The sequence below is a fragment of the Myotis myotis genome, unplaced genomic scaffold (genome assembly GCF_014108235.1).
Source record: "Myotis myotis isolate mMyoMyo1 unplaced genomic scaffold, mMyoMyo1.p scaffold_m19_p_2, whole genome shotgun sequence".
Taxonomy (NCBI): domain Eukaryota; kingdom Metazoa; phylum Chordata; class Mammalia; order Chiroptera; family Vespertilionidae; genus Myotis; species Myotis myotis.
In genome coordinates, this window is record NW_023416324.1 from 7,780,420 (window position 1) to 7,807,297 (window position 26,878).

General features: G+C 55.4%; 1 protein-coding gene across 4 annotated transcripts; it reads left to right on the plus strand.

Annotated features, from left to right (window-relative positions):
- Positions 1-994: 994 nt before the first annotated feature.
- Positions 995-23,098, plus strand: FBLIM1 (filamin binding LIM protein 1). Of its 4 annotated transcripts, XM_036351964.1 has the most exons (9): positions 1,007-1,080; positions 1,719-1,866; positions 5,194-5,461; positions 11,038-11,222; positions 12,351-12,468; positions 13,992-14,161; positions 15,596-15,774; positions 17,008-17,146; positions 21,613-23,098. In XM_036351964.1, the coding sequence occupies exons 3-9, from the start codon at positions 5,212-5,214 to the stop codon at positions 21,724-21,726; spliced, it is 1,155 nt and encodes a 384-aa protein (XP_036207857.1). In that variant the 5' UTR covers positions 1,007-1,080; positions 1,719-1,866; positions 5,194-5,211; the 3' UTR covers positions 21,727-23,098. The 4 variants fall into 4 exon arrangements, with proteins under 4 accessions (XP_036207855.1, XP_036207858.1, XP_036207859.1 ...); XM_036351962.1 differs by lacking the exon at positions 1,719-1,866 and having other exon boundaries at positions 995-1,080; XM_036351965.1 differs by lacking the exon at positions 1,719-1,866 and having other exon boundaries at positions 995-1,080; positions 17,029-17,146.
- The last annotated feature ends 3,780 nt before the right edge of the window (positions 23,099-26,878 follow it).

Below are 26,878 nucleotides of genomic sequence, written 5' to 3' on the forward strand. Positions count from 1 at the left end.
TCGCGGCAGGTGGACTGTAGCTCCCCGACACAGGAGAGCCAGCCCTGCCTGGCCTCCCCCCAGACGGCGCTGGGGCCAGTGCTCCTCTGGCCCCAGCCACTGTGGCTTTAATCAAAAGAACAATCTGTTTGCCTCTGAATCAGACCCAGATTCCTTTTCCCAGCAATGCTCCCGAGGCCTCCAGGGACCCGGGCAGCCCATCCCGGCTCCATCTCCGGCCCCAGGGCCCCGGCTCAGCTTCCCCTCCCCAGGCCATTATCTACCCGCTCCAGTTTGGGCGAAGGTGAGCGAGAGGAGGGAGGTGATGCGTTGCCAACTGCGCCCTGCCTACCGGGCCTCCTGGGGGGGCCTGTCCCCAGGACCTTGGGGCCCACCTGCGTAAGGGTCCCGACAGGCAGTGCCCGCTCAGGACACACGTCCAGGTGGCCTGCCTCGGGGGCCCACGCCCCGCATGTGGTGCCCACTCTCTGCGTTCTCCTCGCCGCCACTGGCATCTTCTGTCCTCAGCCTGACCCTGAAAGGCAGCCATACCCCCGTTTTACAGACCGAGACACTGAGGCTCAGGAAGATGGAGTGACGGCCCAGGGCCACTGGGGTGAGCGAATGGCCCTGGGACCCCATCACCTGACTCTTGGGAACCTGGGAAATTCCAGGCCACACTGAGGGGTAAGTACCCCTCCCCCGTGCTGGGCAGGTAGGGTCACCAGCCCAAGGGATGTAGGGAGGGGAAGGGTAGAGACCACTCGGGGTGCACACGGGACACGGGGGTGGGCAGCGGGGGAGATCCCCCCCCTCCAGGCCTGGGCCCGGGGAAGGGAGGAGGGGTCGCGGGAACAAAGAGAAGGGGAGAGGGCGGCCCGGGGCGAGGCCAGCCAGGTGGGGGGGCAGGTAGGGGGGCGGCTTCCGCCCTGCGGGAGCCCCGGGCCCCCTCCCCCAAGCCTCACCTTTTATGGTAAGGCGGCCGGGGCGCGGGGCGGAGGGAGCCAGGGGGCGGGGAGGGCGGAGGGGCGGGCGGCCCGCGCTGCTCCGGGCTCTGTGGCTCCGGCATCGGATCGGAGCCGGCGGGACGCGGCGGCCCAGGTAAGCTGAGCGGGGTGGGGGTCCCGTCCTTCCGCCCTGCCGTCCTGCCGCCCGGGCCCCGCTACACACAGGTGACAGCGGGCAGCCCCGGGCCGGGCGCACCCCGCCCCCAGCCGGGACCCCAGCCCCCGCTCCGGGGGGCCTGCGGGGCGGGGGGGCGGGTGTCCTTCCGTCTCGGCCCCTCGGTCACTGTCCCGGGCGGGGGAAGGGCTGGGGTCCCTGCCGGCGCCGGCGCCGGAGGCGGGTGGGCCGCGGAAGCTCCCGCACAAAGGACCGCGTCCCGCACATGGATCGGGTTAAAGCCCCGGCGCCCGCGGCGACCCGCTCCCGCCCGGCGCCCGGACTCTGCCGGGTCGGAGAGGGAGGGCAGGGCGCAGGGCTGCCCCTCTGTGGGCCTCGGTCCCCGTCCGGGGCTGGGAAGGGGCGAGCCTGCGCGGTCCCCAAGGTGTGTGCCCGTTGGCCCGGGTCCTGCCCCAGCCCAGACCCGAGGACCCGGGCAGAGGCTGGGCAGCGCCTAGATTCCGGCTCTTCGTCAGCTGGGAAGCGAAGTCCTGGTCCCCCCTCGCCCCCAGGAGCCCAGCCCCCAGGCCCCCCTCCGCTTCCAGGGCTGAGTAACCAGCTGTCCTTGTTGCCCGCAGGACCCAGGACCCAGGATCTTGGGCGCCCTCTCTCTTACCCGCTCAGCCAGCCACCCTGTAGGACAGACCTCATTGCTCTCACTTTAGGAAAAAAACCGAGGCCCAGAGAGGTTCAGTGACCTGCTCAGGGTCACCCAGCAGGAAAGAGGTGGGGCCCTTGTGAACCCAGCCTGTGTGTGTGCTCCCCTTTCTTGGGGTGGGAGAGAGGGAGGGGGAACCCCTATGGAAGGCTGCTGGGACCCCTGCAGGGGCTGAGAGGTGCAGTGCCTCCCCCACCTCCAGCTAAGGAAGTTTACTTCTGAACCAAGCACAGAACAAAGCTTAGAGGGGGGTCCAGAGTTTTGGGAGGGGGGTAGCAGTAGGACCCAGGAGGGGGTGCTGCCTGGAGGCCCTCATCCCCTGGAGGCCCTGCCCTGGGCTGCAGCCTCCGCCGGGCTGGGTGGCTGGCTGGCTGGATCTCAGCCTCCTTCCTTCCTCTTGACAGGAAATGACTTTCCTTCCCTTTGTTCCCACTTTCTCCGCTTACCCAACTGGATCTCAGATCCTGCCGGGAGGGAGGATGGGGTGGAGGGTCTGGGGTCAGCTGGCCGGGACGCTGCCCACAGGGAGCTGTCTCCCAGGTACCCCCGTCCAGGGGCAGAGGGACTGGAGGAGAGCGAGCCTTCTCCTGGGGCCTCGCTGGCCCCGCTGCCCAGGCTTTGCAATTCCCCAGCTGGGCCCCTTCCCCTGGGGCCTGAAGTCCCTACAGAAACCGCAGTGTGTGTGTGTGTGTGTGTGTAGGGTGGGAGTGCCCAGCTGTGAACATCTGGCCTCAGCACTGGGACGTGCGCCTGGGATGTTTTCTGAGAAACCAGCAGATCCAACTTCCTGGGGTGGAATGGGGGTCAGAGCAGGGTGGGAAGGAGGCCGAGGGCATCCACAGCAGGCTCTGGGGACGGCCCAGAGTGCCCCGGCCTCGAGATAATTGGCCCGGATTGGGCCATTCTGGGGTGAGAACGGGCCTGAGAATTTGGGGGCCCCCATGACGTCCAGGAAAGAAAAGTGTGTGTCAGGCCCAAGGATGCCCCGTGGACTCGCGTCGGATGGTGCTCTCTCTGTTAGAATCCCGAGGCTGCCACGGATGCTTGGAAAAGTCACTTACCCTCGTGGGGCCTCACTGGCCCATCTGTCAAGTGGGGGCAGGACGGGCTGTGTGAGAATTGGGTGAGCTGAGGCACAGAAAGCTCAGCCAGCGGCTGGCACACAGCGGGCACTTTATCCGCCAGTGCCCTTGTTGTCGTTTCTTGGATTTAAATCTCAGATGCCCTCTGAAACTTGTTTATAAAAATAGGTAATGAATTTGTAGAAAGGTGTAAAACCAAAGACGATGACAGCCAATATAAGCATATATACACTGAGTGGCCAGATTATTATGACCACCCCATCAGTACTCCATTGACACTTCCAAGAATACTGAATATTGAAAACTTCCTAAGCAAATACTCTCAAGGTTTTATTATTATTATTATTATTATTTGCATAACTAATTCACTTCATTGTACTGACAGGGTGGTCATAATAATCTGGCCACTCAGTGTACTTCCCAACAGCGCATACAAAGCAAGAAACAAAAGGGAAGTGCTTTAAAGAACCTTTGAAGATTTCTTCATATACTGGTGTCTTTTTTGGAAGGGTTATTTTATTATCAGACTGATCGATACATTTTAACCAAACACATAAACCAATTTAAGAGGAATTTCCAAGCATATGGTGTTGTTTTCGTTATTATTATTCTACGTCAGTCGCCAAGATTGCCCACGGTGGCCAGTTGGACTGTGTATGGAGGGAGGCCTTTGAGTGGCCCCGTGGGCTCCAAGGCCACCGGTAGGGTCCCTCGGTGCTCATGCCCTGCCCGCCCAGCCCCACTTCTCGAGGTTTGCTCTCTGGGTCCCTATTTTCTCTCCTCCCCACGAACCTGTGGGCTGGGCTCTGAGGCCTTGTCAGGGTGACCCAGCTGGAGAGAGAGAAAGGGCACGTTCTCCACAGGGTGCCAAGTGCAGCTGAGTGTGAGCTGAGTGTGGTTGGTTTGCCACCCTGGGGCCTCAGCTCAGCCTTGGCCGTGGAGGCTGCTGTCTGCAAAAACCACCCAAGAAATGAAAGGTGGGCTCTCCCTGGTCGGGGAGCCGCCCTGCTCCCAGGTTCATGCTTTGATGCCTGTACCGTGCGCTGGACTCGGCTCCCACAGAAATCCCGGACACGGCTGATGGCACATGCGGTCACTTAGGGAAGGGGGAGACAGGCATGGTGACGGTGAGCCAGCGTGCCCTGGGATGGGCTGTCCTCGCCCCATGGAAGCAGACAGCTGCCCAGGGAGGAGGTAATGTTAGAGCTGAGCCTCTAAGGAAAACTGAAATTCACCTTGTGGTGGGAAACACTCCCAGGCAGGTGAGGGAGAAAGAGTCGAGGAAGGGTGAGAGGTCCAGGTGGTCAAAAAGAGGTTGAGGCCAGGGGAATTGGGGACTTGATCTTCAAGGTGGTCGGGAGCCGTGGAAGGCTTTTGAGTCGGGGAGAAACAACCTCACACTCTAGAAAGGTTACTCCAGGGAGTGGGTAGGAGGCAGCATTGGAGCCCACCGGGGCACCTGCAGCTTTGGAAATGGGACAGGGTGCTATGATTCCAGCAATAGAATCAGCTTTGATTGAATATGGAGACTGATGGTAGGGAAGAGGATGCTGGCCTGTGGGTTGGGCCGGAGAGGGCAGCAGAGCCAAGTGGCCAAGAACTTGGGCCCTGGGTTCAAATCCAGGTTCTGCTGCTGCATGTCCCTGAACAAGTGACTTTCTTCACCTCTTGGTGGAAGGTGGGGATCGCAGCAGTGCCCCTCCCCCAGCAGCGTTGGGGGATTGATGAGTTAATGGGCAGCAAGCGCTTACGGCACAGAGTCGGTCTCAGAGTCGGTCTCGGCCTGATGGTTCTGTCCCCGCTGCCCCGATGCTCTGAGCGGATCAGGCTGTCTCCCTCCCACCGGGGAGCTGGCCTGACCCTTGGGGACTTCAGCGCTCCCAGGAATCGGACCGGGTGAGGGAGGGAACTGGGGGTGTGGCCTGGGCTGGGAGGGCAGTCAGCTTGCTGGGTGGGAGCTGGAGGAGCTGCTCCTTCCTCACTTCTCCGTGGAGGAAAATTAATCAGGAGGAAGATTAATCACCGGGAGGTGAGCAGGGCAGGGTTGCCCTTTGCCCTCCCAGGTGTGTAGGTTGGGGGAGGGGCAGTCAGGACTATTGGGTCCCACCCTGTAGCCAAGTCACCTGGTGAACACCTGCCCGCCCCCAAGGACATCCCAGCCCCTTCCTTAGCTGGGCTGGGCTCTCTGGTGCGGTGGCCGGTGGGGTGGCCGCGCCATCTTGTAGGAGGAGGAAGGCTCCATGCCCCGGGGAGGGGTCTGTGTCCAGGAGGAGTGTATCCTGTGCCCTGAGCCCGCGTTCCACTCCCCCCCAGCCCCCCCGGAGCGAGGCAATGGCCTCACAGCCTGAGAAGCGGGTCGCCTCGTCTGTCTTTATCACCCTGGCACCCCCGCGTCGGGATGAGGCTGTGGCTGAGGAAGTGAGGCGGGCAGCTTGCGAGGCCCGGCCTGGCCGCCCCTGGGAATCTGCTGCCCCCACGAAGGCACCTGGAGCTGGCTCGGCGGGGAGGCCCAGCCCCTGGACACCGCCTGGCAGGGCTGCAGCCACGGGGCCAGCTGCCCCCTCTCAGCTGCCCAACGGAGGTAAGACGGTGAGGCCTGGGCGGGAGGTGAGGCCTGGGCGGGAGACCCGGTCAGAGGTGCACCGGGGTGGGGGAGAGGGTGGGCTCTGAGATGGATCATTCATTTATTCATTCATCGAACACTTACTATGTGCCGGGCAGACTCTGAAGCCCATCTGCCTGGGTTTGAATCCTGGCTCCTCCGCTTAAAATGGGGATGTGACGGTACCTTCCTCAAAGGTTTGTTGTGAAGATTAGATGAGTTGATTCATATGTTTAGCCCAGCACCTATCACATAGAAAGTGTCAAATATTAAAAAAGTGTTAGCTGCTGTTACTTTTCTGGGCCAGACACTTGGGGACATGAATAAAGAGACAAAGTTGTCAGCTTGCACGAGACTTTTTCTGTCCTAGTGGGGAAAACAGATAATAAAAATGCAAGTGCTATAAAGGAATAAAACACGGTGAAGAGGTAAGGAAGTGTAACTTTTTATGGGGTGGTCAGAATGGAGTCTCCAAGGAGGTGGTATTTAGCTAAGGCCTGAGTGACAGGGTGGAGCTGGGGGGAAGTTTGGGGGGGCGGGACAGGAGAGCTTGAAGGACAGTGGGAACAGCAAGTGCAAAGGCCCTGGGGCAGGGATGGGTTTGGCAGGCAGAAGACCTGAAAGGTGGCGATGTTCTCTCTGGGGCTCTGCTGTTCTCTCGCTGTCTCGTGATCTTAGACAAGCTGTCTCCTCGCTTGGTGTCCTCTGGAAAATGAAAATGTGGTCGTGTATGTGACGCATCCATTGCAGAACGGATACTTGGTAAATGACTGTTTTTTTGCCCAAACTTGAGGTGGCCCTAGTAGCGGCGATGAAGGATGACAAGCCAGGGACCCAAGGCAGGGGGGCGGCTCCTTCGCTGTCAGGGCACCAGCTGGAACAAGATGTCATTTCCATGTTCCAGGGTGGCAGCTGAACCCCTCAGGATCCCCCGGTGCCTAGTCAGGCATCCTGCTAGCCTAGGGCAGCCCTGGGCAGCCATCACCATGGAAACCACGCAGAGACCAATAGGAAATGCCGATTACTGGTACAGGAGGCCAGAAAGGGGCCAGAGAAGGGGCCACACGAGCACACACATGGGAGAACGTGGACATTCATGTAGCATGCGTCTTCATTAGGATGCAACCTCCTGCCTTGATCTTTCCATCCCAACCACACAGCCTAACCACACAGCCTTGTTCAGCTGCTTCTCCAAATAGCAGAGCCAGGACCTTGGTGACCCAGATTCACACATCAGGACACTTGATCCAATGGGAAAAAAATATATCCCTTATGGGTAGGAGAGGGAGCTCAAGAAATATCATTTATAGAGCGTTGGCCTGCAGACTGAAGGGTCCTGGGTTTGATTCCAGTCAAGGGCACGAACCTCGGTTGCAGGCTCGATCCCCAGCCCTGGTCAGGGCACGTGTGGGAAACAACGGCTCGATGTGTCTCTCTCACATCAGTTTGTCTCTGTCTCTTCCCCTCCCTTCCACTCTCTCTAAAAACCAGTGGAAAAATATCCTGGGGTGAGAATTAAGAAAAAGAAAGACAGAAATACCACTTACTAGTAGATGCCAAATTTTCCTGGACATTCCCATGGGTTATGGGAATTGTAGGCAGAAGATCCCGGGAGTGTGACAATAAAACCAGACCTTCCTCAGGAAGCGGGGGTCGGGGTGGGGGGTGGGGTGGCTAGCGGGGGAGGGGATTCCCAGGGACTGCTCAGCCACCTTGTTTGCTGGTTGGGCGACCTTGGGGTTCAGCCTGGCAGACGTGAGGTAAGTTCTAAGTGAGCTGCTTGGTCATGAGTCGGGTCTGACTACCGGACACCAAAGCGGCCCTGGGGCCCTGCCTGCTGCTCCAAGCCACCTCTACCGCAGGCTGTCATCTGGTGTCCCCGCAGGAATCCGCCCGAATTTCTGGAGCCCTTTCATCCTGACAGAAGCCCCACCCTTTCCCCCTCCTCCCCTCTCCGCCCTAGGTCGGCCCCACCAGTCTCTTATTCCTAAGTCAGTTTCTCTCTTGGCTTCTCTTTAAAAGGCTGCTGCCCCTCCTCCCGCTCTCTGGCCCCCTTCCTGCACGCCTGCCCTGGGCCTGGGGCCTTCTCCTCATTCCTGCCCCCGCCAGGACCTGTCCACCTTCCGGCCCATTGTCTAGATTAGAACCTAAGGCAGGTCCTGGGAGGGGCTGCAGCATTCCTGCTGGGTCTCCTGACTCACGTCAGGTCCCCTGGAGGTTCTCACACTTCAGCCACCTCAGCATCCCTGGGGGCCTGTTCAAACACAGCCTCCTGGGCCCGGGCCCCACCCGGGTGTCTGATTCAGCAGGTCTGCGGTGGGGCCCAAGAATTCACATTTCTTCCGCATTTCCCGGCAATGCTGACACTCCGGTCAGGGACCACACTTTGAGAACTATGGTCTGGTCCGAAGGCATGGAGCAGGTGAGATGCGGGGCTAGCAGAGCAGTTCTCAGCGTGTGGCCTTTGAACCAGCCCTGGGGAGCTTTGCAGAAGATGTAAATTCGGGGAACGGACCCCTCACCTGCTGGGTCAGGAGCTCCGGGGGGACGCACAGCCCCCTGCAGTTGAACAGGCCCCCCTGAGTCTGTAGTGGGGTGCTCACAGGGCTGGAACAAGCTTCCCATCTGTACAGTCCCCTCAGCCCTTGGGACAAAGGAGAGGGCTTCATGATCTGCATCCAATGGACGGGAATCCTGAAGCCCAGGGAGGAGCCGGGGAATTAGCAGAGCCTGGACCAAGCCCAGGTCTTTACGGGCAGGGCCCTGGGCACGTTCCCTCTTTTCCATGAGTGTCTCAGGCTGGGCACAGGGCGGCCCTGCCTTGCTGCGGCTGGCTTTCCTTGTGCCTCCGAGACAGGAGGTGGGCAGAGTGCCTCTGTGTCCCTTCTCCCAGGACACTTTTTAATATATATATATATGTATATATATATATATATATATATATATATATATATATATATATATATATATATATATATAATTTTATTTCAGAGAGGAAGGAGGAGAGAGAGAAAGAAAAAAACATCAATGATGAGAGAATCATTGATCGGCTGCTTCCTACACATCCCCCATTGGGGATCAAGCCACAACCCAGGCATGTGCCCTTGACCAGAATCGAACCCCGGACCCTCCAGTCTGCAGACCAATGCACTGAGCCAAACCAGCTAGGACCACTTTTTTTTTTAAAATATATTTTATTGATTTTTTACAGAGAGGAAGGGAAAGGGATAGAGAGTTAGAAACATCCATGAGAGAGAAACATCGATCAGCTGCCTCCTGCACACCTCCCACTGGGGATGTGCCCGAAACCCAGGTACATGCCCTTGACCGGAATCGAACCTGGGACTCTTCAGTCCACAGGCCGACGCTCTAGCTCAGGGGTGGGCAAACTTTTTGACTCGAGGGCCACAATGGGTTCTTAAACTGGACCGGAGGGCCGGACAAAAGCATGGATGGAGTGTTCGTGTGAACTAATATAAATTCAAAGTAAACATCATTACATAAAAGGGTACGGTCTTTTTTTTTTAGTTCTATTCATTTCCCGGCCCGCGGGCGGGCCGTAGTTTGCCCACGGCTGCTCTAGCTACTGAGCCAAACTGGTCAGGGCCACTTTTTTTTTTTTTTTTTTAAAGAGAGACAGAGTGAGAGAGAGAGAGAGAGAGAGAGAGAGAGAGAGAGAGAGAGAGATGGATCGGTTGCGTTTGCATCCCGACTGGGGATTGAACAGCAACCTGGGTATGTGCCCTGACCGGGAATTGAACCCGCCACTTTTTGGTATATGAGATGATGCTCCAGCCGACTGAGGGCTGGGACACTGTGGGGCAGTGACAGGATTTTCATGGGCATGTCCGGCAGCCCCCCACCACAGCTTCTCCTGGCCTGTCCCCTCTTCAGGGATGGCTGGACAGGGAGGGCCTGGGGCTGAGACCGGAGCTCTGTGACTGGCCAGCCCCCTCCCCCCTCCCTGCCAGGGCTGTGCGCATGGACTGAGGACCACACCCTCGATGTCACTCCTGTCCCGTGTGTCTGCGTGTTTGCTGTTGGATAGGGGGTGTGTGTGTGTGTGTTTAATGAGACTTTCAGACACACAGAAGTAGAGAGAGCAACACAAGGAACCCTGTGTACTCCACATCCTGTTGCAACAATTGCTAAGACTTCGCCACTTTTGTCATATCGATCCCTTTCTTTCCTTTTCTGAAGTATTTTAAAGGAAACTCCAGTTATCCGGTCATTTCAGCCCCCGTTCTTCAGGATACATCTCTAAATTTGGGCTTTTTTTTTTTTTTTAATGTAACCACGTGGCCAAACAAAATCAGCAGGAATGCCTTATGATTATCTAGTACACAATCCATAACTCATTTGCCCTGAATTGTCATAAAAATGCCCTTTAGCTGTTGGGTTGTAGTGGAATGAATGCGTTACACGGGGTCTTGCCTTTCTCTTGAGCTGTATCATCTAGCGGGATTTTTAGCTTTTCCTCGTTTGCGAAATGAGGAGAATTAAGTGAGATGATTCATGCTTTGAATCAGGATCCAACAAGGTCTGTACAAAAGCTATCCAATAAAAACAACGTGTGCCCGGCCGGTGTGGCTCAGGGGATGAGCTTCGACCTGTGAATCTGGAGGTCACGGTTTGATTCCTGGTCAGGGCACATGCCCCAGTTGTGGGTTCAATCCCCAGTGTGGGGCGTGCAGGAGGCAGCTGATCAATAATTCTCATCATTGATGTTTCCATCTCTCCCTCTCCCTTCCTCTGTGAAATCAATAAAATATATATCTATATATCTATATATAGATATCTATATATATAGTGAACCACAAACGTAAGCATCGTATGTAATTTAAATTTTTCTAGGATCCACATTGAAAAAAAGTAAAAGAATTAAGTGATATTACTTTTCATAATACATTATGCAACCCAGTATATAAAGACTGTCATTTCAGCGTGTGATCATAAAGGTGATTATGAGGCAGTTTACATTCCTTTCTCTGTCCTGAGTGTCCCAGCCCATCTCGGTGTGGGCTGGAGGCAACGTCATAGGACAGGACAAGTGTAAACACTCTCTGTGGCCCTTTTCCTCTAAAGTGTCTTAATTCTGCAGAAGACCTCTCCCCCACACTGACCGGGGGGTCAGGAGGGAAGCTGTGGTGTGGGTGCGAGTCTCGCTGTCCCAGGTGCTGTGGGTCCAGGAGCCAGTCTTTGAGAACCACAGCCTTCGGGGTTGGTGTTGCTTGTATCCCCACAAGGCCTTCTAGCAGGGATTCGGGGCACACTAGCACCCAGGTTGTGGGGGAGGCTGCTTTGACAGCTGCTGTTCTCTGAGCCTGTGCCACATGCCAAGCCCTTGCCTGCATCATCTCATCGTGTTCATAACAATCCTTGGCAACTGATACCCATTTTCCTGCTGAGAAAGCTGAGACCCGGAGAGACTAAGGCTTCTGCCTGAGGACACATCGCATCAAGCCAGTGGCAGAGTCAGATGGACCCCAGGTCTGGGTGCCCCTGGGCCTGAGCCCTCGGCCACCACAATGCATAACCCCTGCTTCCGCTTGCAGGCCGTTCTCTTCCGCCTCCTTCCCGGGATGGCGAGGACGCACTCCCGGACCTGGACCTGCTCCCACCTCCGCCGCCCCCACCAGCATACCTGCCTCCTGAGGACGAGCTCCCAGCCCCCGTGGGGGCCGCGCTCATTTCTGACTTAGAACAGCTACACCTGTCCCCACCGCCACCACCATCACAGGTATGCGACCCCTGACCCTGGCGGAGCCCCATGGGCCAGGGGAGGGAGGGTCTGAGTTTCCTGGGCCTTTAGGGATTTTAAGCCTGGAGATTGTTCGGTCCGTTCTCCTGTTAGAAGACAGCCCCTCTTTGAAGCTCTTTGAGGCTGTAAAAGTGATTGTGCCCCCCTTTTCCCCATCAGGCGCCTTCAGCTCTAAGAAGATGTTCCCCTGGGTCTAACCCACATCCCTTATGCTACATATGAAGCCCATTTTAAAAATGTGTGTGTGTGTGTGTGTGTGTATTTTTTTAATTTCAGAGAGGAAGGGAGAATGAATGTGTTACACGGGGTCTTGCCTTTCTTTTGAGCTGTATCATCTAGTGGGATTTTTAGAGAGAGAGAAACATCAATGATGAGTGATAGTCATTGATCGGCTGCCTCCTGCACACCCCCCACTGGTGACAGCCTATAGTCTAGGCATATGCCCCAACCGGGAATCGAACCGGTAACCTCCTGGTTCCTGGGTGGATGCTCACCGCTGAGGCATCCCTGGCTGGGCTGAAGCCCATTTTTATTTTTTTATAATTATTGTTGACAGTATTACATATGTCCCTCCCCCCCGCCCATTGGCCCCCTCCAACCCGCCCCCGTCCCTCTGGGGACCACCCAGAACCCATCCCAGGCCTTCAGCACCCTACTGTCTGTGTCATGGGTTATGCATATATGCACACAAGGCCTCCCTCCCTCCCACCCACCCTCCCTGCCTTCCCTTGAGGTTCCGCACTCTGTTCCATGTGAAACCCATTTTTAATCCTCTGCCTTTAACAGAGGCCACTGTAGAAATGGGAGGTGCTCTGGGCCAAGGAAAATCCTGATTCCAGGAGCTTCCTTAGAAGGAGAAGGAAGTGGCTTTGCGGGTCCGGGGAACCCAGACCAGGAGCTGGAGGCCCTGGGCTCCAGCCGCCCCTGTGGCCTTCCTGCTGCGTGGCCTGAGCTGGGCCACTCGCTCCTCTGGGCCTCGGCTTCCTCCTCTGTCCCTGGGCTCATGGTGCCTGGAGCCACCAGATCAGGAGCGGAACTGCGAGGGCGGACGCGTGGGGTCCCCCCCGGATGACTTCTCTCCTACCCCCCACCCCTGTGTCCCCACAGTCCCTGGCAGAGGGGCCTCCATCCCAGCCTGGGCCCAGTCGACTCAGGCCTGCAGAGGAGGAGCTGCCGCCTCCCCCAGAGGAGCCTGTTGGCTTCCCGGAGAGAGAGGCGTCCACAGGTAAGGGCACAGGGCTGGGGGGAAGGGGGGGCCCTCGGGGGGCTGGCCTGGGCTTCCACGTGGGAACTAGGACAGCAGGGACCACCGGTGTCTTCTCCAGCTCACGGTTCAGTGCGGGCCTGATAGTTGTACATCAACTTTTTTTTTTATTACCTGAACTGTTTCTCCTGTAGCACTAAAACCCACTTAAAATTGGTCACCAGATTTGCTCTGATAGCAAAAATACCTTGAATTTTTCTCACTATTTAATTTTTTGAGTACAGAAGACCCTCACCTTAAGAGGGTACACAGCATGCTCTTCCCGCTGCCCCATCCCTGCATCACCGTTTCCTTCCCGACAGCCTCTGTTGTTAACATCTGTATATTCTTCCAGATGTTTTATGTGTATGTAAGCAAACACAAATATGTATCCACCTCCCCCCCCCTTCATTTTTCCACAAATAGGAGCAAACTCCATGCTGTTCTGCACTTTCTTTCCTTCGGGCATCTTCGAGCTCATTCCACATCGGAACGGAAAGTGGCTCCTTGTTCTTTTTCTTGGCTGCATAATATTCCTCAGCGTGGCCCTGCCATGTGCACTGAACCAGTCGCCTATGAACAGGCGCCGAGGTGGCTTCTTGCTGTAAAAAACGAGGCCAAGATGAATTGTCTTGCACGTGGGTCGTTTGGCCTGTGTGCAAGTTTGTGAAATAAATTCCTGGGAAAGTGCAGTGGCCAGAGAGGGGTGCATTTGTAACTCCGATATTTTTGCCAAATTGCCTTTCATGATCGGCCCGATCTACACTCCTGCCGGCAGGTCTGCGTGACTGCTTGCCCACAGCCTCTCCAGCGCTGGGTGTTACTCACTTTACAGTGGGGCCTTGACTAACGAGTTTAATTCGTTCCATGACGGAGCTCATAACTCAGATTACTCGTATGTCAAATCAAAAGTGAACGAGTGAGACAGGTGATGCTGGGCTGATGTTGTGCGTTCACTGTGACATTTGCTGCGCCAACTAGCGGTGGGGTATCTGAAGCTGGCTCGTAACCCGAATTTTAGCTCGCAACTCAAAGCAAAAAATTGGCCGAGAGACGGCTCGTATCTTGAAAAACTCGTTAGTCGGGACTCTCGTAAGTCAAGGCCCCACTGTATAAACAGCATTCAGTGCTTACCACGCACCAGAAGGCCTTCGCCACTCCAGGCTTCTGAACTAAATCTCCTCTGGTTTCTCCTAGTGTCCTGGGGTTTCACTTTCCACATCTTCCACACATTTGGGATGATCCGGGTGTGAGGTGTCCTGAGGGAGGCCTCCCCCCACTTTACTGTTTTTGCCGATGAGAACCCAGTTGCCCTGACACTGTGTCTCTTTCCAAAGGCCATTCGCCCTGCTCTCTATTGATCCTCATGACCCTCCCCAGGAACGAGGTCACACCAGGACCCCCGGGGTTCGAGGCAGAGACCTGGCACTCGGGCACGTGTGGGTGGTGACGGGTACAGCGCTCCCAGGCTGGGCGGGTCATGGCCTGTGTCCCTTCCACCCCAGACGTCTGTGCCTTCTGCCACAAGACTGTGTCCCCCCGAGAGCTGGCCGTGGAAGCCATGAAGAGGCAGTACCACGCCCAGTGCTTCACGTGCCGCACCTGCCGCCGCCAGCTGGCCGGGCAGCGCTTCTACCAGAAGGACGGGAGGCCCCTCTGCGAACCCTGCTACCAGGTACCCCCCCTCCCCCGCCCGCAGCAGCTCCCCGGTGCCAGGCACTGAGCTGGGCGCTTGGGAGACGTTATATTATTTCCTTCACAACAACCCTGGGAGGTAGGCACTACTGACCCATTTCACAGATGAGGAAGCTGAGGCTCAGAGGCGGGGAGGAGCTCAGCCAAGGTATATTAGTTTCCTGTGACTAATATAACATCACCACAGACTTGGTGGCACCAAACAGCACACCCTTACCCTCTTACAGTTCCGGAGATCAGAAGTCCAAAATCAGTTTTACTGAGTCAAAAATCAGTATTGAGCTCTACCCCCATGCCCCAATCTCTAGGGGAGAATCCGTTTCCTGGCCCTTTGCAGCATCTAACTTGACATTCCTCGCATTCCTGGGTTCCTTGGTCCACTTTCAAAGTCAGCAGGGTAGCATCTTGCTTCAATACCATACTTCCTGTGTCAAGTCTCCCTCTGGCTCCCTCTGACGGGGACACTTACGATGGCATTTGGGGTCCACCTGGATAACGCTGGGTGCTCTCCCCATCTCAGGGGCCTGAACTCAGTCACATTGCCGTTCGAGGTAGTCACAGGTTCCAGGGGCGAGGACCTGGGTGTCTTGGGGGCTGTCACTCACCTCTCACACCAGGTCACGCTCCAGACGGCGGTGGAGCTGGGGTCCTACCCAGGCCCATCCAGTTCTGGGGCCCGCCTGTGGTCTGGCCGCTCTTACCGAGAGCCATGAGGTGCTGCTGCATGACTTAAAGGGGGAGTCGGTGTCACCTCCGGGCACCGAATACAGTCTGGGAGCGCTGGTTTGGGTGCCAAGGTATTGGAATTGCTGACTCTGCGAGGGGGTGTGGTGGTGGTTACAGTGTGGTGTGCACCCCACTCACAGACGCGTCACCTGGATGTGCGGAGGCCTCACCTTGTCCTCCTGAATTGGCAGCACCTGGTAATCTGCATATATGCATAAAAGACCCCTACAGTTCGTTGTTCCTAAAAGTGGAGCATGGCATTTGACCCTGAGCTTCCGAGTGGCCAAAGGGAAAAGGGGAAGAGTTTCAAGGTTTATCGTCCATAAGGGAAAAAAGCACACCAGTTTCTCTCGGCCTTCCTTTTCCTGACTCTGAGGTTGCAGAGAAGTTTCTTCTACGGGCCCTCATGGACCCTGGCCTCAGCATTTCCTAGTAACAAAACTTGCAGCCATCGCTTCGTAGCAGGATTCCTTACTGTAAGCCCAGGCATGATCCATTTTAGGGAATAGTGGAGGTTTGTTGATCCATTTAGGGAATAGTGGGCCGTAGTTATAGGTCACTTGCATGGATTCGAGCTCCTCTCCTGTACCCCTGGCCTGGGTCAGCCTCAGAGTTGGTGTGAAGCCCCTTGTGGCAAGGCGTGGGCACATGTGTGGGATGGCTCTGAGGCATGGGCCCTCTGTCCCAGGACACCCTGGAGAAGTGTGGCAAGTGCGGCGAGGTGGTCCGAGAGCACATCATCAGGGCCCTGGGCCGGGCCTTCCACCCAGCCTGCTTCACGTGTGTGATGTGTGCCCGGTGCATCGGGGATGAGAACTTCGCCCTGGACAGCCAGAACGAGGTGTACTGCCTGGACGACTTCTATCGGTACGAGGGGGCTCTGGGCTCTGGGCTCTGGGCTCTGGGTGGGGCAGGGAGGACAGGTGGGACTCGGGCAGAAGCGCAGAACTGAGCCTGAGTCCTGGGTCCAAGCTTTCCTGCAGGAACCGGGTCTGCCTGGTCCACACCCTCTACCTGGCCAGGTACCTGATTGCAGCTACCTTTGTTTTTAAATATATTTTTATTGATTTCAGAGATGAAGGGAGAGGGAAAGAGAGAAACATCATTGATGAGAGAGAATCATCAATCAGCTGCCTCCTGCACGCCCCCCACTAGGGATCGAGCCCACAACCCGGGCACATGCCCCTGACCAGAATCGAACCCGGGACCCTTCAGTCCGCAGGCCGACACTCTATCCACTGTGCCACACCAGCCAGGGCTGCAGCTGGCTTTGTGAGCACCTACACTGTGCCGGGCACTGCCCGCGGGTTAGGCTATTTCATCCTCAAAACTAATATAGGAGTAAGTTAAGAACAGAAAGCTCCATTTGAATCAGGCCACGAAGCACAAATACATCACTTCCTGCAGGGCAGGTACTATTCAGGTTTCCATGTTACCAAATGTGGAAACTGAGGCACGCAGCAGGTAAGTGCCCAGGGTCTCCTGGCTGGTGGGTATGGAAGCTGCAACAAACGCCTGTCAGCCTGAATCTGGGGCCTTGCCCTCAACCTCCAGATCACAGTGCCTCCCTCGGAGCTGGAGCCTTAAGAAGCAGCAGCGAGCCCCAGGGGCTGGCTCAGCGGTTGAGTGTCGACCTGTAAAGCAGGAGGTCAGGGCTCGATCCCAGTAGAGGGAGTGCAGGAGGCAGCCGATCAGTGATTCTCATCATTGATGTTTCTATCTCTCCTTCTCCCTTCTTCTCTCTGAAATCAATAATGACATTTAAAAAAAAAGAAAGAAGAGAAGAAAAAGTAGTGTCCTATAATACAAGACCAATGAAATGGGCCCTGGCCCACCCCCCCAACTCACGTGAGAAGTCTCTGCTTTCTCAAACGCTGACATTCCCTAGTCACTTCCTTGCCTCCAGCTAATTATACCCTGGGAAGCCGGGTCTAATTACACACGTCTCTCCGCCGCTCCTGCCAGGAAGAAATAGGCCTTTGCGGTTGTACTCCAGGTGCAGTCACATAGCAACAGGTCTGAAATAGCACTGGGAGCTGACTGAGAGCCAGCCCCCGTTCTGACAGCTAATTTCTGTGGTTGGCGCGAGCGCCTCCCCAGCGTGGGTTCCTTTCCCTCTAGGAAATTCGCCCCTGTGTGCAGCATCTGTGAGAATCCCATCATCCCCCGAGACGGGAAGGATGCCTTTAAAATCGAGTGCATGGGAAGAAACTTCCATGAAAATTGCTACAGGTGCGAGGTGAGTAGAGCGGTGATTTAACGACGCTGTGGGTTCTGTCCGCCACCGCCCGGGCCCTGGGCTGGGACAGGTCAGGGTCGGGCTCGGCCCCCTGCCCAATAGCAAAAATAAATAAGAATGGAAATAAGCCCTAGCTGGTTTGGCTCAGTGGATAGAGCAGCCGTCGGCTGTTCTATCCGGCCCGCGGAGCCGAAAGAGCGGAGGGTTCTCTTGCTCTCCCCTCCGCTCCTTCACCAGCAGCAGTGTTCACATGGCAACGTCGGGAAACACGGCCGCAGCTCCTTCTTCTGAGTCCAGTTTAAGAGCCCATTGTGGCCCTCGAGTCAAAAAGTTTGCCCACCCCTGGGATAGAGGGTTGGCCTGCAGACTAAAGAGTCCCCAGTTTGATTCCAGCCTGGGTTGTGGACTCAACCCCCAGTAGGGGGCGTGGGGGAGGCAGCCGATCAATGATTCTCATCATTGATGTTTCTCTCTCTCCCTCCCTCTCCCTCCCTCTCTGAAATCAGTAAAAATATATATCTTTTTTAAAGAGAATGAAAATAGTTACAAATAGAGTCTATTAATCAGAATTCTTTGGATTAATGATAGAAACTAAATCTGCTTTCCGCAAGAAAGGGAACCACAGGCCCAGCTGTGGTGGCTCAGTGGTTGAGCTTTGACCCGTGAACCAAGAGGTCATAGGTTCAATTCCTGGTCAGGGCACGTGCCCGGGTTGTGGGCTTGATCCCCACTAGGGGTTGCACAGGAGGCAGCTGATCAATTGATGATTCTCTCTCATGATTGATGTTTCTCTCCTCCCTACTTCTCTCCCTAAAAATCAACGAAAAACTTTAGAAAGAAAGAAAGGGAACCATGGGGAGGCTCATGGTGACATCATTAATGATATCGTTAGGGCGCTCTCTCTCTCTCTCTCCATTTCTCTGCCCTTTTTTATGTGTTTGCTTCATCTTCTCTTCCTGTGGGCTGGCATCCTCTGTAAGGACGCGGATGCAGTGCATGGGCCAGGTTTATGTCCTTTTAACTTAGAAACCACATCCGGGATCCCATTCAGCCCCAAGAAGGCCTCTGATAGGCTCATTGTGGGTCACATGCCTATTCTGGACCAATTGTAACTGGACATTCAGGGGGTCCAGGCTGCCTGCCACTACTTGAGCCAGTTAAGCAGAGACAGGGTTGAAGCATATATGAGCGTTTATTCCAATACTGCCAGCAGCTCGGGGGAGCAGAGGGTCATCCACAGAACTCTGCTCTGCAACCCCCGTGAGCCAGCTGCTGATACAGGGCAGGACAAGGATTACGTGGGAGAGTAAGAATTACAGGCGTGGGAAGTAGGCAAGGTATAATGGTTACAGGTATCAGGCAATGTGGGCTGGCGGGTCACAGAGGGCGGGTGCCTCCGGGCACCTCAGAAACAGGAATACAGGCAATAGGAGCTGCAAAGGGCGGGCGCCTCCGGGACTAGATTGTCTCAGCCACGAGGTTGTAAATCTTTCCGTAACGAGAGGCGGTTCTCGGGAAAGGAGGCTGGACTGCATTCCGATGTGAGCCCCCATGTCCCAGGGCGCACTACTCTCAGCCAGGTGAGAACGTGTTTCCTCTGATCAGAATAATCACGGACACCAGAGCATGGTGTATATTTCTTACAATTATAGCGAGTCCCTAATATTCTAATTCTGCCCCTGACACAATCACTGGCCAGGGGCTGTGGGGCCAGAGGCAGAACCATATGAAACAGGAGTTGATGCAACTGTAGGAAGGAAGAAGAAAGGGAAGCAGGGCAGACTCACGCCACAGATGTCCCTTCTGGGTGCTGGGAAAGAGCACGTTTAAATCAGCGTTGAGACTTCCCTAGCCGGTTTGGCTCAGTGGATAGAGCTTCGGCCTGCGGACTGAAGGGTCCCAGGTTTGATTCTGGTCAAGGGCACATGCCTGGGTTGCAGGATTGATCCCCAGTAGGGAGTGTGCAGGTGACAGCCAATCAATGATTCTCATCATTGATGTTTCTCTCTCTCCCTCTCCCTTCCTCTCTGAAATCAATAAAAATGTATTTTTAAAAAATTAAAAACACATAAACAAATCAATAAGCATGGGGACTAAAAAGGCAGCGATGGCGTCTAACCAGGGTGGTGGTAGAGGAAGTGATGCTGACTGCGGGTCTTGCGGGATAAGAGTTTGTCAGGTATTCAGAGAGGGGAAAGGACCTCCAGAAAGAGGCAAGGCCTGTAAAAACCCACTTTGGCGTGAGCAAGCCTGAAGGGTCGGAGCAAGTGGAAGTTCCTGGCTGTGTCTGGAGTGCTGCGTGTGGGAGGGTGTGGTCAGGGAGAAGGAAAGGACCCCATGTTCCAGGCTAAGGAGCCTGGGCCTCGGGCTGCAGGCAGGGATGAGGCTGAGACGGAAGGCTGTCTGGAAGCTAGTGCCGTCGCCCCAGCGAGACATGCCCAGGGAGTCGCACGGGCCCCCACACTCAGACACGTTGAAGCTCTGCTGTTACCATCCATGACAGGCTTCATGTTTGAGCAGGGGTGTGAGTTTTCATTCCCCCCCCACCCCAGGCCCTGCAAACTATATAGTCAGTCCTGTTGGGGAGGCTCTAAAAGTCCCCCCTTCCTTCCACGGTCACCTCCATGCCACTGAGGTGTCTGTCTTCTCCGGTGATGGGTCCAAATGGTAGCAGCTTTTATGGGTGTCACCTAAGTGGGAGCTCCCAGGGCAAACCTCTTAATCAGCTAGTGAGTAATTCTCGTTCATGCAGATAATGGGACCAAGAGGCTGTGTTCACGGAGTGTGACAAGGGAGCTTGGTCCGAAAGTTGACAGATCGCTGCATAATCATGTTGTCTTTGCTGCTTAGAGTCCAAAGTCCGACTGATAACGCATCTTGAAAGAACGATGAGGAAAGTCGAGCGCTGTTATCACCCCCACAGCCCTCCTAAGGTCCAGGGCTGATTCTCATCTCCCTGGGCCCGGTCAGTGAGCAAACACCCCTCCCTGCATGCCCTTGGTCAGCATGGCCAGGGCTGCCGGGCGTCCCGGGCTGCTGCTGCAGAACGTCAGTTGGGACTCCAGCAGTTACGCTCCAGATGGGAAGGCTCAGACCACGGCGGCCTGGAGCTGATCGGGGTGCTGCTTCTCCAGGAAGGGAAACGGGTTTCGAGGTGCCGTCCACGCTCCTCTCGTCAGCCCTGTTCAATATGGTCCCCGTTACTTCCACTGCTGGGAGGGGAACGATACTTTTGTACCTGGATCGTGTTTTTTTAGTTTATAAAATGTTTTCGTGGACGTCGCCTCATTTAATCAACTATGACGATGTTGCGAGAAGGGAGTTATTGTCTCCATTTAAGATGGGGAAACTGAGGCTGAGAAAAGGGGTTCCAATCCTTGTTCGCCCGGACCAGGTCTAGCCAGCTGTCTGCCACCCAAAGCTCCTTCCCAGGCCGTGTGACTCGGTCATAGTGGAGATGTTTCCTCACTTGATTCTAATTTAGAAGAGGTCACATGTGCCCCTTGGGGACTGCGTGTTTGGCACTGATGCTCTCAGAGTGCCAAACAAGCGGCAGACGGGAATAACAGGGCTCCCGCCCGGCATTGAATAGTCCTTGAGAGACTCCAGGTGCAGTTGCAGAAAAGTGACGCACGAGGGCGCCCTCTGCTGGCCTTGCTGGGTCCGAAGGGCACCCATGTGCCCAAAGTTGTCTGTGGGGACCAACTGATGAATGCAGCTTCCAGGGGATGCCAGCCACGCCCCGAACCGAGGCCGCCGGCATTCATCGTCCCCATTCCTCCCCAGCATGTGCCCTGGTGCAGCTCAGATGGGGTAGGGGCTTACGAGCCGGGTGGACTGAGCAGGCGGGGCTCCAAACCCCCATCTTCCTGGTCTGACATCCTTCGGTGATTTGAAAAATTGGGGTTTTAAAGCATGTGCCAGTGTTGAAGCTGTGCAGGAAGTGGAGCGATGGAAAGCCCTCTGGACCCTGAGTCTGGGACCTGAGGCCAGCCCCACCCCTCCCTGGGCCTCAGTGTCCCCACCTGTGCGCTGAAGGCCGGGGCTGGTTTAGTTATTCACTCAGCACCTGCTTACTGTGAGCCCACGGCGCACCAGGCTCTGGGCTGGGCGGGATCCAGCAGGAAGTAGGGTTACTGCTTCACAGAGGTTACATCCTAAAGGGCTGCTGGGTGGTGGCTAAGCCTCTTCTAGCTCTTTCCGTAACCCCTCAAGGGACGTCACCCAGTGTCCTCAGCTGTCCCCTCAACTGATGCTGCTCATCACTCACAGCCCCGCGTGGGGGGAAGCGCCGCGTGCCTTGTCTTCCCTGATGGAGACCTGGCCCAGGTGTGCTGGGGGCACAGGAAGGAGGAGCCGCCGCCTTCCTCACCCTCAGGGAGTCTGTTCACTGGCTGAGCCCCTCCCTGGGGAGGCTCCGTGCTGCCTCAGGCCTGGGTCCACCCGCATGTCTCTTGTCCCCACAGGACTGCAGGATCCTCCTGTCCGTGGAGCCCACGGACCAAGGCTGCTACCCGCTGAACGACCGTCTCTTCTGTAAGCCGTGCCACGTGAAGCGGAGCGCTGCGGGGTGCTGCTGAGAGCACCCACCGCTCGCCCCGGTCGGGGTCCCTTCCCTGACTCAGTTTCCCATCCTGGCCTGCTCTTGCACAGTTCCCTTCCGAGCCACTACAGGGACCAGCCCATCCCGTCTGGGGTGCAGGGCTGAGCCACCCCAGCCCCAGCCTCCTCCTAGCTCAGCGATGGGTGGCTGTAGACGGTGCCCCTCAGACTGTCGCCTCTTCCTTCCATCCTCTGGGCACGGGGCATCGCTATACCATGAGCATCACACCTGGGTGCTCACGTCCGAGGCTCTGGTCGCTCTTGTGTGCTGGCCTTGACCCCCCATTTCCAGGAGTGAGTTGGGGCGAGTTTCGGGTGGCACCCTGGGTCCCTAGCAATGACACTTTAGCTGTCCCATAAGGTGCTGAGATCAGCCCTGGCTTGCAGGACTGAGCCATTTGAGTAAAACTCCAAGGTTCCTTAAAAACCGCTTTTTAAAAAAGTTAAATGATGGGAAACATTCTTTGGATTTTGTTTTTGTTGGGGGTGCTTGTATCTTAATAGGAAATGTCTCCCATTTGTTCATAAATGGACAAGAATGGTGGTGCATGGCCGTGGCCTTCTCACCCGGGGGACATGGGGCCCAGGACCGGCTGTGAACCTAGGACGGGGGCAGAAGGAAAGGGTGACATGTGCCGACACCCAAGGACATTGGCCATGCTCCACCCTGCCGCCTGGTGCTCCTGTGTGCCAGTCAGCTGACATTGACCGGGTGCCTGTTGTTTGCAGGGGAACAGGGTGCAGGTGCTCTGCGTGTTCCTCCTGCAGCCTTGATGGAGGCTGTGCACCCCCCCCCAAAACCTACCCTCCTTCAGGACAGTGCCAGGGGGGGCTGCCCCTTCAGCCCCTTGGTTATCTCCCCAAGTCCCACTTGGACCCTCCCACAGGCTGCCCTGTGACCACTGCCTCTTCAAGGCCACACCTAGAAGATCCATCTTCCCTTTTGAGGAAAATCACTTCTGTTGCTTTGTAACCTGAGGCATTTTGTAGAACATGAACAGATGAAGACGTGCTTTGCTCCCTGGGGTCTTGATGCACCACAGGCTCCTAGGAGGCTGCCCCGGGCCCCCAGCTCCGAGAGCTTGTCTGTAGAGCCCTGAGGGCTTCAGAGCAGAGCACAGCTTCTTGCCTGAAGCTGGGAGGAGGGGTCCCAGACTCCAGGGCCACAACGGGGATCATCAAAGACCTTACATCCTCTCGTTTCCTTAATATTCTCTTTAAACATCAACATACTTTTTTTTTTTGCTCCCAACTTTAGTCTTGTGCTAAACAATATATCCATGCAGTCACTGTTGATGTGCTAGTTCTATTTTTTTCCTATTATACATGGAAATAAATGCGTAACTATTAGAAGTCTATCTGTGTTCCGTCTAAGATCTCGCCTAGCTAGACACGAACCTTTGGAGTAGCCTTGGGACGATGCTCATTGGGCGTCTGTTCACAGTGACACGAGTGTAAGTGCATCCTTCCCTGCAGAGGTGCTCAGCACAGCAGATCGGGGGACTCATGCCTAGCAAGCAACTCGGATCTCAGACCTGGTGCTGACACTCAACAACGTGGACTAGTTCTGAATCCTCTGAGCCTTGATCTTCTCATCTGTAAGATGGGAACAACTTTACTGTCCATCATATAAGGTTGCTGTGATGGACAGAATGTTGGGCTGGCGGGTTGCTGACTAGTTAACCGAGTCACCTGCTCTCTCTGGGGCACTGGCCAGTAGTACTTGGTCATTACTCCTTGTATCAGCATTCCTCAATGACCCTGTTGAGGCCCATCCATCAGAGACATGCCCCAGGCAATAAAGTGGGGTTCATTGTGCTTGCTGCGGCACACAGCCCGCGTTAGGAGGGACTCACAGGACTTGGGCAGGTGCTGAGGAATTGGGAGAGGAGTTAAGGAAGTGGGGGTTTGCTCTGAGTGTGTGCTCTCCGGAAGCAGGGGTAATGCTATGATTGAGAAGCTTTTTTTTTATATCGAGGGTGTGGCCCTACAGCTGTGCTTGGTGGGGAAGCAGCAGTGCTCGGAGGATGGGGTGCTGGTCATTTTTGCAGCGGGCCCAGAGGTGGCCACAGTGAGCTGTGAGGTTGGAGCCCACCAAGGCCCAACTCTGAGGGCCAGGCCAGCTCCCTGTTGTCGGGCCACTGGCTTGGTTTTTCCTGCCATTAAATTATACCCTTGTGCTGTGATTGCTTATGGCCCAGCCTGTGCCCGGTTGGTGGTTTTGGAGGGATGTGGTCTGGATGAAATCTGGGGGGTGCTTTTGTCTTCCAGGCTGCACATTTATACACCACTTCATAGAGGGGACACTTCTAGGGGGGTTTCTGCAGTGAGAAATAAGCCAGTCACAAAAAGATGTGCTGTATGATTCCACTTAGATAAGGCATCAGGGGTAGTCACATTCATAGAGACAGAAAGTAGACGGTCCTGTGTGGAGAGCCCTTCGGAAGGTGGGCTGGGGCGGCGTGGGCTGGGGAGTTGTTTAAGGAGTACAGAGTTTCAATTGGCACGATTAACAGTTTAGAGATGAATGGGGAGATGGTTGTACGATAGTGTGAATCGAATGCCACTTAAAAATGGTCACGAGGCTACATTTTGTTATGTATATTTTACGACAATTAAATATGTATATTTAATGCTCAGGGACAGAGAGGGGCTGATAAAGTGATGTAGGAGTCCTGAGAGGGGAGATAGGTACCCCTGACTGGGGTCCTAGGAAGGCTGGTCATGCAGCCTGCAAACCCAGGGAGGTGTTGCCGGCTGACCTGGGCTACCGCGCACAGCCACTAGAGGGCAGCGTGGGCTAGCGAACTGGGCAGGCTTCTCCAGATGCAAGAGGGGAATACTTCCTGCCCGCCTACTGTGCGCGATTGCCATGAGGATGAGAGACGAAAACTGTGGCCTTGCTGCAGCCAGAATACACCCTCTTGGAGGGAGGCCTGTGTTGGTCTGTCACCCCTGCCCAGGGCCCCCTTACCTGAGGCCACACCCAGGTGTTCGAAGGTGTAGTTCACACCAGCATGTGTCCATGGCAGCTGAATGCTGCTCCCCACACGGCTAGGAACACAGGGGATGGAAATAAGGACTTCATGGGGAGCCCACAGGGGACAGGAGGAGGCTGGGCTGATCTGAAAATATCCCAGTGACCACATTGTCAAAGAAATGTGGTTAGTCTGATCAATGTAAAAATACACTTCTCATAAGGTGAATAGCTGCTCATTAAAAATATTCACAATCTATGATGTAGGTACCATCACTACCCCGATTCAGAGACAGGGACAGGGCACATCAGAGAAGTGGTGTAACCACCCAGGGCTGCGCAGTGAAAACTACAGGCCTCTGCCACCAACTCAGGTCACAAACACGTACCTTCCGGAATGTTCCAGATGCCAACATCCAGCTGAAAAAACATAACTGCCGTGCACCCTTCTTCTTAAATGCTGCTGCTTTTAGGCTGTAGGCCTCCCGCTTGCCCGTGAGATGAACTTCCCCAATTCCTTCGGAAAGGACTTTGTACCCAGAGTGTGAGTCATCCTGACCTCGTGAGCGGTCATCAGGTTAGAGGCCACGGAGCGCACCCTCTTGGTGGCCTTCCTGCTGCCAAGGAAGCGTGCACGTCAGTGGAAAACTACACGCTGTCCACAGCAGACCTTCCTGGGCGTTGGAGCCCAGTCGGGCGCTGCCTCTGAGCTATGTTTCAATGTAAACTGCGGGCCACTGGTCAGTTCTGTCCCGTCTGGGAAGCAGCCCTCAGCCCCTTGTGGGGGAATCACTTTCAACCCATCTGCACGTTCATTTCGATATTCCTTCCTGACCTGTACACGGCGTGTTCTTCTGTCGCCCTTTGGAGCTGGTCATTCATAACTTGTCCACCCGGTTCCCCTGGGACAGGGGTGGGGAACTTTCTTCTGCCAGGGACCATTTGGACACTTATAACATCGTCCTCTTAACATCATTCACTTAATGTTCATGTTTGTTGCTATGAAAAAAAGCTCCTAGATTTATTGAATTTCGAGTCCCGCCTGTGGTGGCCTTGGCAGGGCCAGACCAAATGATTTCGAGGGCTTATGTGGCCCTCGGGCCGGACGTTCCCCACCTCTGTCTCAGGAGCAAAAGGAAATGTGTAACATGTGTTGATTTTATATCCGTGTGGGAGTCATGGTTTTACCTCTTTGTGAAAAATGTGATGCTTCCTTCATCGGATGTGTATGGGTGGCTCCTTTAGGCCAGAAGAGGTGGTGTTTAGGAGCCTGGAGAAGCAGCAGACAAAAGCCGGGTGGCTCAGTGGTTGAGCATAGACCTATGAACCAGGAGGTCACGATTCGATTCCCAGGTTGTGGGTTTGATCCCCAGTTGTGGGGCATGTGGGAGGCAGCCAATCAATGGTTCTCTTTCATCATTGATGTTTCTCTCTCTCTCCCTTCCTCTCTGAAATCCATAAAAATATATTAAAAAGAAAAAAGGAGCCCAAACCGGTTTGGCTCAGTGGATGGAGCGTCAGCCTTCCGACTCAAGGGTCCCAGGTTCGATTCCGGTCAAGGGCATGTACCTTGGTTGCAGGCATATCCCCAGTAGGGGATGTGCAGGAGGCAGCTGGTCGATGTTTCTCTCTCATTGATGTTTCTAACTCTCTATCCCTCTCCCTTCCTCTCTGTAAAAAAATCAATAAAATATATATTTTAAAAAAAGGAAAAAAAAGAAAGAGGGGGAATGAGGGGGAGGGGGAGCCACAGGTCTTAGCACATCCTAGGCGCTCTCTCTGATTGAGCCTGTAACCAGCTACCTGACCTTCAGACAACCCTTTAGGCCTGAGGACAGTAGAAACTGACTTTTATTTCCTGAGTTCTTGTGTGGGGTGAGGCTAGAGCAGTCCGCTGATTGATTCTTCCTGACAAGAAGCAGGTTTCAGCAGGGCTGGGTAGCTTGCCCGTTCAGGTACCCAGACTGCCTGCCCCTCAGGGGGCACGAGGGCCACACTCACAGCTGCTGGGGGCTGGTCCCGGCTTCTCCATGCTGGTTCCCGGGACCCTCCCAACACCTCTGCGTGGGAGGTTCTGATCATCCCCATCTTGCAGGTGAGGAGACGGGGGCTCAGGGAGAGGCTGTGACTCGCCCACAGCCAGTGGCCACATG

Coding starts and splice junctions, on each gene's coding strand:
- FBLIM1 (XM_036351962.1), top strand. CDS start 5,212: ATGGCCTCACAGCCTGAGAAGCGGGTCGCCTCGTCTGTCTTTATCACC. Junction 5,462..11,037: donor CTCTCAGCTGCCCAACGGAG/GTAAGACGGTGA, acceptor TTCCGCTTGCAG/GCCGTTCTCTTCCGCCTCCT. Junction 15,775..17,007: donor TGCCTGGACGACTTCTATCG/GTACGAGGGGGC, acceptor GCGCCTCCCCAG/CGTGGGTTCCTTTCCCTCTA.